General features: G+C 43.9%; 1 protein-coding gene across 3 annotated transcripts; it reads right to left on the bottom strand.

Moving 5' to 3' along the window:
- Positions 1-1,525: 1,525 nt before the first annotated feature.
- On the bottom strand, positions 1,526-12,011 carry LOC309700013 (leucine-rich repeat-containing protein 3-like). 3 transcript variants are annotated; one of them, XM_082523347.1, is made up of 3 exons: positions 11,454-12,011; positions 7,284-7,359; positions 1,526-6,272 (listed from the first exon to the last, which is right to left on the bottom strand). In XM_082523347.1, the coding sequence occupies exon 3, from the start codon at positions 5,972-5,974 to the stop codon at positions 5,186-5,188; it is 789 nt and encodes a 262-aa protein (XP_082379473.1). In that variant the 5' UTR covers positions 5,975-6,272; positions 7,284-7,359; positions 11,454-12,011; the 3' UTR covers positions 1,526-5,185. The 3 variants fall into 3 exon arrangements, with proteins under 3 accessions (XP_082379473.1, XP_082379475.1, XP_082379474.1); XM_082523349.1 differs by having other exon boundaries at positions 11,517-11,554; XM_082523348.1 differs by lacking the exon at positions 11,454-12,011 and adding an exon at positions 10,934-11,197.
- Positions 12,012-13,630: the final 1,619 nt, after the last annotated feature.

Consider the following 13,630-nt stretch of genomic DNA (forward strand, 5'->3'; position numbering starts at 1 on the left):
ACCTGTTTTTTTTTTTTTTTTACATTGACTGCTTTTTCACAAATTTTCAGTCCACTCCTTCCACCTGACCATTCACCACAGCATGTGTGTGTTAGGTTTGTAAGTACAGCAGGTACATTCAAACTCCATTTCATCTCTCAGCATCAGTGAGACGTTTCACCTTGTCTCACAAAAACACGGTTTCTGTTTGCATTGCCCTTTAGTTTTGCAGTGCTTTGAGTTTCTTCTGCATCATTTCTTATCATGTTTTCCTTGTCAAGTTTTCACATTCTGTATAAGTTATTTGTCTTTGGTTACTTCCCATTTTACTCTGAAGGTTAGTAAGTATATGTATAAATATTAATTGTGTTTCATGTAGGCAGGTTTTATCATTAAAAATGTAACTACATAAAACCAAGAGCTCCATCTAAGACTCTAAAGGCCAGGGAAAGCCTCTTCTCTCTAAAAAGCGCATCTGAAGAAACCACAAGACTGGAACAATGTCTTATGGACAGATGAGACCAAAGTGGAGATGTTTGGTATAATGCACAAAACCAAACACCTCATATCAGCTGTCAGCACTCTGGTGGAGGGGTCTTTGAGCTTGTTTTGGAGAAAGAGGCCCTGGACACCTGGCAGTGATGGATTTGACCATGAACTCCTCTGTATACCAAAGTTGTCCATAGTCAAATGTGTGGATATCTGTTTCACAGCTAAAGCTTGTCTGAAACTGACCCCAAGCACAGCAGCAAATGAGTGAAAAGCAATGAATCAGAGCTGTACATAAATGAAAGCCCACAAACCTCAGTGAACTGAAGAATGAGACAAAATTCCTCCACTTATAAAGTTGCATAAAAACTCATAAAAACTTATTTCACAGGACTGTATGTGCAGGGAGTGTTTGATGCTTGTGAGAATAACAAAAGAGTATTGCACTTTGATTTTCAGGTTGTTAACATTTGAAAGTACAATGAGTGTCTTTGATTTTTTTGGTTGTTTTGATGCGAACTGTCTAAATGAACCAGAAGGAAAATAGATTCAAAGCTGTCATTTTCCATTTCCCCTCAAAAATCCCCACACACCTAAAAATCATTGGGAAAAAAAAAGGAGTAAAAATCACTTTGCAGGGGCAGTTTAAACTTAAAATGTAAGTTTGCCTCCTTAAATTTTATACGAACTTCTGCAACGGCACAAAAGGCACTCTTTAATCCCTAAATTTTTCCTTCCAAAATTGCTTAAAAACAGCTAAAATTACTTTGTAAGACATAGTGTCAAAGAAATGGAAGTGTGACAGTCAACTGATGAAGACTTCATTATAAGGGGACTTTTTATTTAGTCTTATTTTCTTATTTTGTGGAGAAAAATCTACATATTTCAGTTCACTGGAGGCTTGTTTAGATTCTACTGATAACAGACTTAAACAGCAAAGCAAAGGGAGAAAAGGTCTAAAAATTCATGAGTGCTGGCAAAGAAGAAACAGCAGAGAGAAGACAAACAGATAATTTTATTGACTTTCTCCTGTCTGAGGTGATGTTTTTAGTATTTAACAAACAAAGAAAGCTATTAATCGACACAGTGCGCCTCTCAGATGTCGACAAAAGCTGTTTTCTGCTGCGGTACTGAGCATTTCTCTCCATTTGACTAAAGCGCTTACACAGCTCTAATGAAGTGCCACTCTTAAAGTTAGCGAGACACACTGACCTCAGCTGTATCCAGATAATTAATAATATTCGCTTCAATATGATGTACACTGCAGCCCTCGGGACTTGTAAAGCAAAGTAATGTGGATCGTAATTAAAGTCCTGACTGTGTGACAGAAGGGATAGGTCGAGGTTTAGAGACTACAAGGTCAGCGATAGATATTAAGCAAAAAAAAAGAAAGTTAAATGCACTTTTCTAGGGGCTGGATATGGTACAAAAGTCTTGAGCCACCCTCGTTTCTTTCTATTTCGCTTCCAAGCAGCCAGATTTTCTTCTTGAGCAATAGTTCTCCAGAATTTCTGAAGGTCTTTGAAACTATTTCTTTGGACATTGGCTGTTTTTTCACTCACTTTCAGTCCAGTCCTTGTGCCTGATCATCTTCAAAGGACTGTTAATGTTTGTTAAGGCAATTAACACTGACGTATGAATCATTTAAGCATCAAAAAAGATTTCACCTTAACACTGAAAAATGGTTTCAGTGGAAAGGTGGCTGGCAAGAAACTCTTCTTAAGGAAAGGAAACAGGGAGAAAAGCCTGATGTATGAAAATTACACAAGAACTAGAGTGAAAATCAGTGATAACGGGGCTGATGGACTGATGAATCTAAATCATCGTCAGTATGTACAGAGAAGTCATAACTGGATAGAAAAACACACAGTGGAGCACTATCAGTCATGGATTGGCCTCCCCAGGGCCCGGACCTCAACATTATTGAAGCAATGTAGGATCATGTTGACAGAGAACAGAACAAAAGGCAGAAACATCCAAGAAGAGCTTTAAATGTCCTTCAAGAAGCCTGGAGAACTATTTCTGAAGACTACTGTAATGAACCACGGCAGACCCGATGACATATTTATGCTTTTAAGCATCTCTTTATGAACACAGTTGCTTATAAACACACGAACAGCCACAGCTCTCCCACTGCCAACCGCACACATCACCAACCACAACAACGACATGATAGGACCCCGTTCAGTGTTTTAACCCAGAGAGGCGTGATTGCAGATGCTCCGCAAGTGCATCTGCCTTCCCTGCCCTGGCACCACCGACCACGCCCCGCTACAATTCCTTAAAGAAATTATAAGAAAGCTGCCTAAGACAGATCAGACTGTGCTAAAGAATAAAAGTGGTCACACCAAATTTTGACTTTCAGGCTCATTAGGATAGTTGATACTCTGTTTTTGCTGGCCAATAAACTGTTACACCCATTTTCCATTTTCCTTCCAAAATATGAAGATGTATTAAGAGGGTGGCTCAAGACTTTTGCAGTTTGATAGAAACCACATGAATCGCATAAACGACTATGTAGCGGATAAATGGATCACTACACTGTGGATACTGAAGCACCCTCCACAATGGCTCGTTAGATTTATGAACTTGAGCCGTTAGTAGGATGAAACTATTTCTGGGTTTTAAGACGTATTAATATTCAGCTCCATCTAGATCTATGCAGCTGAAGATATATGACTTCCATATTTGGAGCCAGGGGTATTTTTCATCGTAAAATCTGTACGAACAGATAACAGGATCTCACTGTGAGGAATGTGTTATGCCTGCAGACTGTTTGAGCAGATTGGCGGAGAGCTTTCAACAACTCCCTTGAAACTGAGTAGGGAATACTTTCAGGTGTGACTACCTACAAATTGCTACCCTGTCAGTGCACAGTGTCTCTCAGTTACGATCTACCCTTTGATTATTACTCGTTACTTAAAATAAATGAATAAATGAATAGAACAATACACACATAACGGGTGAGATCACAGCTATGTCCATATTTTCTGGTTGATTTCTGTCCAACTATTTTTAATGAGCATCAACTTGTACACAAAAAAGGTCATATATTGAAAAATATGGTTTTATGTTAAGTCTAAATAAAATAATTATTCCAGTAAAAACCAGTGTGTGTGTCAACAGGCATGAAATTTGTGTGATGCAATCCAAATTAATAGATGAAAACAAACAAAAACACATGTTTTCAGGTTATTGCCTTATTTGTCACCACTTCTTTTTCTGCGAGTGCTACAAGTCAAGCCGCTCCTAATTGGTGTGAATTCCACAGTCAAGTAGTTGGAAGTGTAAAAACCTGTGGGTGGGGTCCACTTTGGTTAAGCTGCTTTCAGATGTCAGGCGCAGCAGGAAGAGACTGAGGAAATTAAAAAACAACAATCATGCACCCACCGTGCAGGGGAAGTGCAGATTCAATGAGCCTACATGTTGACAACAGATTAAATCATGTCGATATCGAGTTTGTTTAAAGGGGACCTGTTATTCTTTCACTTATATCCAGCAATATACACTGTTACACTTGTAAATGCTCATAATAAACATGGTTAAAATTTCAAGTAAATCACTCAGAACACAATTAAGGAATCCTTATGTACAAAATGCTCAGACTTCAGACTGCTCTAAATACTCAATTTTGGACTGTTTTTTCTACTTGTTACTCTGAAAGATGTCATACAAAGCCAATGTCCCTATTATATAGCACCAAATTATGACAACGCTCGCCTCAAGGCGCTTTATATTGTAAGGTTAAGAACCTATAATAATACAGAGAAAGCCACAACAATCCAGTGACCCATGTGAGCAAGCACTTGGCGATAGCGGGGAGGAAAATCTCCCTTTTAGCCGGAAGAATCCTTGAGCCAAATTAGTTGTGGCCGACTAGACTTTCCAGAATCTGAAATTTGATGAAACATTTCGTGTGTGCAGTTTAGTTAAGCAAAAATAGAGAAAGAGACGATCAGTTCAGTTCTCAAACTGAACTTTGTTTTTGTGGCAGGAATTTATCATATTTCTTCTTCCAAAAGTTACAAACTCATCAACATTTGAAGCAAAACGAGGGCTCAAGTGTGAAATGTAATTCTGGGCTGCCAAGCCACCTTAAATTGACAGTGCAGGGGTGTCACAGGGGTTCCTACAGCCATCAAATCCTCTCTACAACACCTATATCCTTTATGCATTGCATCATTAAGCATACATCATCTTAACATTAGGAGGGAAACATATATCAGTTTTAACAGAGATTAACAGCTACTACAGCTAATTTCTCTGCTGTTGCCCCTAAAGGTCCCCCTGCTTCTTCTTTTTTTTTAAATGCATTAAACAAAATCAAACTTGGATATTTTTCTGTGAAGCCATGGGAATTATTTGTCGAGGAGCTCATTTCTGTTTCACACTCAAGTGGCTCTCAGGTTCTCCTCAGCTGGTAGCTGAACTTCTATAACTTGGTGTGATATGCAAACTTTTGAGGTGTGTTAAATACACTGGAGTGAGAAATAAGGATCTGACATCTTTTGTTATTAAAGAAGTAAAATATCTAAGTCTGAGCTGTGTCTTTCTTTTTGTTTAAAGCCTGCACTTGATGATGACAGCAACATTTTAAAACCTCCTCCTTAAATCTTTGTGCCTTCACGCCTGTCACTTCTCAGTATTGCTCGCTGTAAACATATTCATCGCCTCTCTGTCATTTGTATTCATCGCTGCACTTTGATCCATATTCATCCTAAAACACGCTGCTCACTGTGTCGTAGTCCTTGCTCATGTGAGAAGTGCTGGGCAGTGATTTGAGGTACTCCATGTGCCTTCTGGCGTCCTCCTGATTGTGTTTGATGTAGTAAATGATGTAAGCTGTCACCATGGAGAACCAGCAGAACATGGCCACAAACATGGCTACGTCAGTCGTCTTGTGGTGGAAGTTGCAAAAGTTGATCCCCGAGTCCAGGACCTGGATCACCGGCTGTCCCACGTACTCCTCCTGCTCTGACGTGAAACAGCTGACCTCGTTCACCGTCTCAGGGTCGAGCCTCAGCTCCCTCAGTGTCTCCTGCAGTGAGCACTCGCAGTGCCAGGGGTTCTGGGAGAGGCGGATTCGGGCGCGCAGCTTGGTGAAGGTGTCCCTGGGGAGGCCGCTCAGATGGTTGTTTGAAAGATCCAAGGTCCGCAGGGCTTCGGAAACCCCCTGAAAGGCATCGACCTCCACGCTCTCCAAGACGTTGTGAGATAGATCCAGCTCCCTGAGGCGGTGAAGGTCAGCGAAGGCTCCTTTTGGGACGTGTCGGATCTGGTTCGACGAGAGCAGGAGAACCACAGTGTCCTTGGGTAAGTTCGGCGGGATGCTTTCCAGGTTGCGCGAAGTGCACTGCACCACCATGCCGTTCCTCTCTGTGCAGTGGCAGAGCTTAGGGCAGGCATAGGCGGTCATCATCAAAGAGAAGAGAAGTGTTCCCACAAAGAAAAGAGAACTAAAAGAAGAAGGGTTTATGGATGACCTGCACCTTTGAGAGGCCCCCATTAGCCAGCGTTAGGACTGAAATCAGTGCTGCTGGTATGAGGGTGTGTTGCTTTAGAGGCATGAAATACATTCAAGCAAAGGATGTGGCTACAGTTTCATTCTCAACATTCGCTTGAACATCGTTTATTCTGACAGTTAACTGATCCATCTCAAAAGAAGGCAAACGTTTGAAAGTTTGCATACTTGCTAAATGAAATTTCACAGTGAGGTATGGATGATGTAACCCAGAGACAGTACACGGTGGGAAATGTAGTCCATGGTGGGAGGGACACCTCTTCTCCGCCCGGCTGCAAGAAACCTGTGAGGAAAAAAAAGATGACAGTGAAACAAAGGGTGAAAAAGATATCGCGGCCCCTTCATCTCACAGCCTCTTTCCAGGAAAAGTAAATAAATAAATAAAATCCTCCCCCTCTTCTCCGACTCCTTCCTCCTTGGAGGGGGAAGTTGGTAAAGTTCAAGATTATCATAATAATACAAGGTTTTCTATAGCATGGGTCCCTCAACTCAAAATCTGTCCCCGCGAGAAAACGACAAGTCATTAAACAAGGTGTGGGCTCATCAATATGCATCAGATGAACTTTGAAAAACAGTGATTTGTGATTAAATAAGAAGTTGCCTGTAGTCTATAAGGTTAGCAGTGATGTATGTGAGAGCATCGAAGGTCGGGATGCAAATTAAAACCCTCTACAGGATGCACTGTATTCAGGCCGATGACAAGGTGCAGACTGAGTGATAAGCAGCTTTTTGATCAAGACTGTGAGTCTCAAACAAGCTGCTGTGTAATGGCTTCTGAATGATGTTCATACGATAAGCTAATGTTTCAGAAACTGCGGTGCCCTTTTGGAAATTACAGGGATATTAACGTGGGTGTAGCAGAGATAAGGATGCAGGAAATAAAAAAGGATATTACAGGTGTAGATGTTATTAAATGGGGGCATAATTTGGAGATAAACTCTCATAAATTTCAGCTAATTGAGTTTAAATTTCCTTTAAAGCATCTACCTTCTATTTTTGTTCTTTATTTGATATTTTACACGATAAAGTAGATTCTAAATGGCAAACTTAATTAATTTGTTAATGTTAATGTTAATGTAAAAAGTATCTGATTAACTGATATATTAATTAACAATTACAACAATAAATGCCCAGCTCCCCTTAGGAATACCATAGAAACACTTTTGCATACATTATTATTCCTATTCATGATAAAGTAATCTTATACTGATCAATACAGGCAGAAATTATTTTTTTCTATTTTGGTCTCATTTGGCTTAACTATTTTAAACTAAATTTGGAGTTGGTAACTTACCTGACAGCTTCACTCTGTCCTGCTGGATTTTAAACGGACCGGAGAAACATCCAGGAGTAAATCACCGCCTCATCCTCTGCAAACAAACAGACGTCTCCGCTCAGAATCTAGCTGAGAAAAAGCAGCTGCTTAAAGAGTCCAGCTGTTTAGTCAGGATCTCCTGTCTGTGTATTTGCAGCAGCAGCAGCAGCGGTGAGTCTCTCTCTCTCTCTCTCTCTTGCTCTCTCTCTCTGTGTGTGTGTGTGTGTGTGTGTGTGTGTGTGTGTGTGTGTGTGTGTGTGTGTGTGTGTGTGTGTGTGTGCAGAGATGGAGAGGTGAGGTAGCACCGCTGGAGCCCCGGTTCTTCCTTTGTTTGCTTCCGGGAAATACAGCACTTGGAAGACTCCGGGAAAACGTACACAACACAGAAAGTTTTTTGTGTAGTGTACAGTAGCACTGTATATTACCGCTTTGTAGGCTGACACACTAAAGTTGATAATCATTTCATGATAGATTCTAGCATTTTTTAAATATGGAAGAAAAAAATCTGTCTAATCTTTATGTAGAAATTTTGAGGGGTCCCGCCCACAGTGATAGAAAAATGTGTTTTCTTGTTTTCTTCCAACTCAAAGGGATTAGAAAATAAATTAATTCAGAATATATACAGTTGTGGTCAAAAGTTTACATACACTTGTAAAGCATATAATATAATGGCTCTACCGAGTGTCCCGTTATTTCTAAAACTCTGATTTTTCTCTAATAGAGTGATTGGAACAAATACTTCTTTGTCACAAAAAACATTCATGAAGTTTGGTTCTTTAATGACTTTATTATGGGTTAACAGAAAAAAGTGATCACATCTGCTGGGTCAGAAATATACATACAGCAGTGCTAATATTTGGTTACATGTCCCTTAGCCATTTTCACTTCAATTAGGCGCGTTTGGTAGCCATCCACAAGCTTCTGGCAAGCTTCTGGTTGAATCTTTGACCACTCCTCTTGACAGAATTGTTGCAGTTCAGTTAAATTTGATGGCTTTCTGACATGGACTTGTTTCTTCAGCATTGTCCACATGTTTTCAATGGGGTTTAAGTCAGGACTTTGGGAAGGCCATTCTAAAACCTTTATTCTAGCCTGATTTAGCCATTCCTTTACCACTTTTGATGTGTGTTTGGGGTCATTGTCCTGTTGGAACACCCAACTGCGCCCAAGACCCAACCTGTGTGCTGATGACTTTAGGTTATGTTGAAGAATGTGAAGGTAATCCTCCTTCTTCATTATCCCATTTACTCTCTGTAAAGCACCAGTTCCATTGGCAGCAAAACAGCCCCACAGCATAATACTCCCACCACCATGCTTGATTGTAGGCATGGTGTTCTTGGGGTTAAAGGCCTCACCTTTTCTCCTCCAAACATATTGCTGGGCATTGTGGCCAAAAAGCTCGATTTTTGTTTCGTCTGACCACAGAATTTTCCTCCAGAAGGTCTTATCTTTGTCCATGTGATCAGCAGCAAACTTCAGTCGAGCCTTAAGGTGCCGCTTTTGGAGCAAGGGCTTCCTTCTTGCACGGCAGCCTCTCAGTCCATGGAGATGCAAAACACGTTTAACTGTGGACAATGACACCTGTGTTCCAGCAGCTTCAAATTCTTGGCAGATCTGCTTTTTGGTGATTCTTGGTTGACTCTTCACCCTCCTGACCAATTTTCTCTCAGCAGCAGGTGATAGCTTGCATTTTCTTCCTGATCTTGGCAGTGACGAAACAGTGCCATGCACTTTATACTTACAAACAAATGTTTGCACTGTTGCTCTTGGGACATGCAGCTGCTTTGAAATGGCTCCAAGTGACTTTCCTGACTTGTTCAAGTCAATAATTCGCTTTTTCAGATCCATCCTTTGACTTTCCCATTGTAGCGTTTGTGGGCGTTTGTATCCAATGAGCCCTATTTAACTGGCCTAAGAGAAGTCACCAGCTGTCGTCACTCATAATCGCTCACAAGCAGTTAAGAGGCCATGCTAGGAAGCTCAGTTCACTGACAACTTTCTAAGTCACCAAAATTGCTAATTCATGTTGCCGTATGATTATTTTTGACCCAGAAAATGTGATCACCTTTTTCTGTTAACCCATAATAAAGTCATTAAAGAACCAAACTTCATGAATGTTTTTTGTGACAAAGAAGTATTTGTTCCAATCACTCTATCAGAGAAAAATCTGACTTTTAGAAATAACGGGACGCTCGGTAGAGCCATTATATTATATTCTTTACAAGTGTATGTAAACTTTTGACCACAACTGTATGTATATATATATATATATATATATATATATATATATATACATATATATATATGTATTAGGGGTGCAACGATACACAAAATTCACGGTTCGGTTCGGTTCGATACTTTGGTGTTACGGTTCAATATTTTTTCGATACAAAAAAAATGTTCATGCCTTTTTAATTTGTCATTTATTAAAATTATAAATATATATTTTAACTCAAAAGTACAGTTTTTAAATTTAACCCTAACCCTTGTGCGTGTTTTTTATTTTGACAGCGAATGCGCACCTGCGGACCACTTATGTGCAGCCCTGGTTATTTAGCTCATCATATTGCAGCCACAGAAATTATTTTGTCCATGAAACCATAAAGCTGCACTTTCTTTTTGCCTTATAGTCTGATTTGTCATAACTTCTCCGTTTTGTGGTAAGCTTTTCTTTGGCTGTCACTTCTTCACCCTGACCTGTCTTATTTGGCTCAGCAAAACTGAAATGCTTTTACACGCTCACTCACATAAGCTCAGCGATTCTCTGCGCGATCAACCTCTCACATGTTTAAGCTTGCTGCGGGAGATTTCACTTGTCATGTTTGCATAGTAAGCTAACGATTAATAAGACGATGTCAGAGGAATTGGTGCACAAATTATCATCACTCACAGATCAGTGCTGTCGCTCTCTATACACAGTTCGCATGATTGCAAAGTGAAAGCAAAAAAACAAGCGCAAATTCAAACGCGATTTCAATATGTCACATATTGACAGTGGCTCACCGATGCCAATGACATAATTACCCAGCTACATTTCTGAAAGAATGCAAAAGCATTGACATATATTTTTCCTTCCTACAATAGCCCGACGGGCAGGGAAGAGGTAGATTTTGGTAGCCCGACTGAAAAAAATCGCTAGCCCCAGGACGTCGGGCTAGCGATATTGCAAGCCCTGTATCTGATTGAGGAATCACTCATCTTTGGAAAAGAGAGTTTATTACAGAGAAATGTCTCTTTCCAAAATAAAAGCTATACTATCCGCTTCTTGTGGGCTATATTCTCAGCAGCATAAGGAGAATCATGTGCTAACAGCTGTCTAAATGACTCGGCTAAAGTTAGTAGCATGCTTGTTGTTTTTGTCTTTGCACTAGGATGATGTCGGCGTAAATGTGCAGTCATATTTGTTGTGTTCCCACTAGTGCTTTCAGGTTAATCTCGTTGAAATGACCTTAACGCCACAACACGGCAAATCTCCGTTAACGAGCTACCGCCGATCGCCCCGTGCATGGGACTAGACGGCCAACACGTTAACGAGCTAACTGCGCTAACACACTAGTTCCCACCCATGTAATTGAGCATTGCACGGCACATCCAACATACTGTTTTACTTTAGTCCATGACTCGCTTACCTTCATGTCACATGAAAACCAAAATAATTCCAAACGCCAGATCTGAATGAGGGTGGGGGAGGTCCATGTTACAAGGAGAGCTTAACTTCTGTCTTGCTAGCTTGCCCTGCGCTCTTCCTTCTGACTATGCTGTCTGTGTTGAGCGCTCAGTGGATCTGCGCTCGACAGTGCAGCCTAGGCGGAGCAGTCGAACGCAGATTCACTGAGCGCTCAACACAGACAGCATCGTCAGAAGGAAAGTTGATAAAATAAATTACAAATGTTGTATTGTTCGATACATATGCGTACCGAACCGAAAGCACTGTATCGAACGGTTCAATATCGATACGAATATCGTTGCACCCCTAATATATATATATATATATATATATATATATATATATATATATATATATATATATATATATTGCTAGGGCAATGCTTCATGGGCCACATGCCGAGCCCCCAACCGCGAGCAGTTATGCCTACCACGCCAGTTAAGGTACCGAAATACAACGGGCTAACCCCGTTAGAGCCCTACCTCTCACAAGTGCGACTAGCCGCCAGACATAGTGGCTGGAGCGAAGAGGAGACTGCTACACACCTAGCGCTAGCATTAGAGGGAGATGCACTGCAGGTACTCCTTGACCTAGCCCCGGCAGAGCAGCATGAGCTCCAGGCCCTCACCGCGGCACTCGAGAGGCGATTCGGGCAGCGGCACTCCACTGATCAGAGCAGAGAGCAGCTAACCAACCGGAGCCGTCGACCAGGCGAGAGCCTGGGCACCTTTGCAGCAGACGTGTTGCTGTATGCTCGTCATGGCTACCCGGAGTTTCCAGCAGCAGCCCGTGAGGAGCTAAGCCTGTATGCTTTTCTGCGAGGACTTTTCCCAGAGCGACTACGCCAACATGTCCGCCTGGCCATGCCTCAGACCCTCCGTGAGGCGCTCCTTGAGGTTGAAAGGGCCGAGCCGGTGCTCACCTCGCGACCTAACCAGGAGGTGCCCCCCCCCCAAATTACCCCCAAATCAGAGCCGCAGACTGCGACGGGGAGGGGGAGGTCGCCGAGATGTCCCAGCTGCAACCCTCGGTGCCCCGGAGGCATCCTCGTCGACCGCTGCTACCGGTGCGATGAGCCTGGCCACGTGGCGCGTGACTGCCCAGCACCAGCCCCGAAGACCGGAACTACGCAGCCTCAGGGAAATGAGGAGGGAGCAGTGTAGCGAGGGGACCACCGCTCCAGCTTCCTGCCCCCCTCCAAGGACGATGCACAGTGGTGGGCCGAGTTGGGCACCTCAAGGGACTCTACCTGAGCTGCTGTGTTGAGGACCTGCCATGCCAGGCCCTGGTGGACATGGGGTCTACCATTTCCCTGATACGACCTGGCGTGCTCCCTGAAACATCCGGGCCACTGGTGAAGCGTTGGTTGCCCACAGACACCCAGCTGATGACAGTGACGGGGGAGAAAACCGTTATGCGGGGGAAGAAACCGTTGCGGATCCTAGTGAAGGATCTAGAGCTGGTGCACGACTTCTGGCTCGCCGACATTCAAGACCAGTGCATCATTGGCCTGGATCTGCTGAGCCACTGGGGGGCCTGCGTCGACACCGCAAAGCTGGCTATCACTCTTGGCGCAGAGACTTTTGCCCTCCAGCAGGGCCAAAAGCAGGGAGCGGGGACCAGACGAGACAGGCGTCAGGCAGCTGCCGCTCAGCAGATTTCGGATGCAGGTGGCTCCGGGTCATCTCCACTTGCCTCAGCCTCAACCTCCCTCGACCGAGACCATCGAGGCTGTTGATGACCTTTGGCAGTGCAGCAGCGTAGGCCTCAACGTTGACCAGCGCCAGCGGTTGAGGTGCCTCCTGGACGAGAATGTGGACATCTTTGCCGCCAGTGACAAAGACTGTAGGCAGACGAGTCTGGTCCAGCACACCATCGACACCGGCTCTGCTCAGCCCATCCGTCTGCGCCCACACCGGCTGCCCCTCTCAAAACGGCAGGTAGCGGAAGAGTAGATCCGTGTGATGGCTGCGGCTGGGGTGATCGAGCCGTCCAATAGCCCATGGGTGTCACCCGTGGTTCTGGTGGGGAAGAAGGATGGCAGCCCGAGGTTCTGCGTGGACTTTCGCCGTCTCAATGCAGTCACCAAGAAGGACTCGTACCCGCTGCCGCGGATCGACGAGGCCCTAGATTACGTTACCGGCTCCAATTGGTTCAGCTCCCTCGACCTACGCAGCGGTTACTGGTAGGTGGAGCTAGCCCCCGATGCAAGGCCTAAGACTGCATTCACCATTGGACAGGGGCTGTGGCAGTTCAGGGTCATGCCATTTTGGCTCTGCAATGCGCCAGCGACGTTTGAGAGGCTGATGGAGAGGGTGCTCGTGGATATCCCTCGTAGCCGCTGCGTTGTGTACCTGGATGACCTGTTGGTGCACGGTGGCGACTTCGACAGGGCACTGTCTCACCTGAGCGAGGTCTTGAGTGCCATCCGACGAGCTGGGCTGCGGCTCAACCCCGCGACATGCCGGCTGTTGGCGAGAGAGACCACGTTCTTGGGCCATGTGATCAGCGCTCGAGGTGTCGCCACTGACCCCGCAAAAGTGGCTGCGGTCCGGGACTGGCCGACTCCCTCAAATGTCCAAGAACTGCGGAGCTTCCTGGGCCTAGCCTCCTACTATCGTCGGTTCATCAAGGGGTTGGCGACGATGGCCAGCCCCCT

The sequence above is a fragment of the Aulonocara stuartgranti genome (assembly GCF_965226115.1).
Source record: "Aulonocara stuartgranti genome assembly, chromosome: 23".
Classification (NCBI taxonomy): domain Eukaryota; kingdom Metazoa; phylum Chordata; class Actinopteri; order Cichliformes; family Cichlidae; genus Aulonocara; species Aulonocara stuartgranti.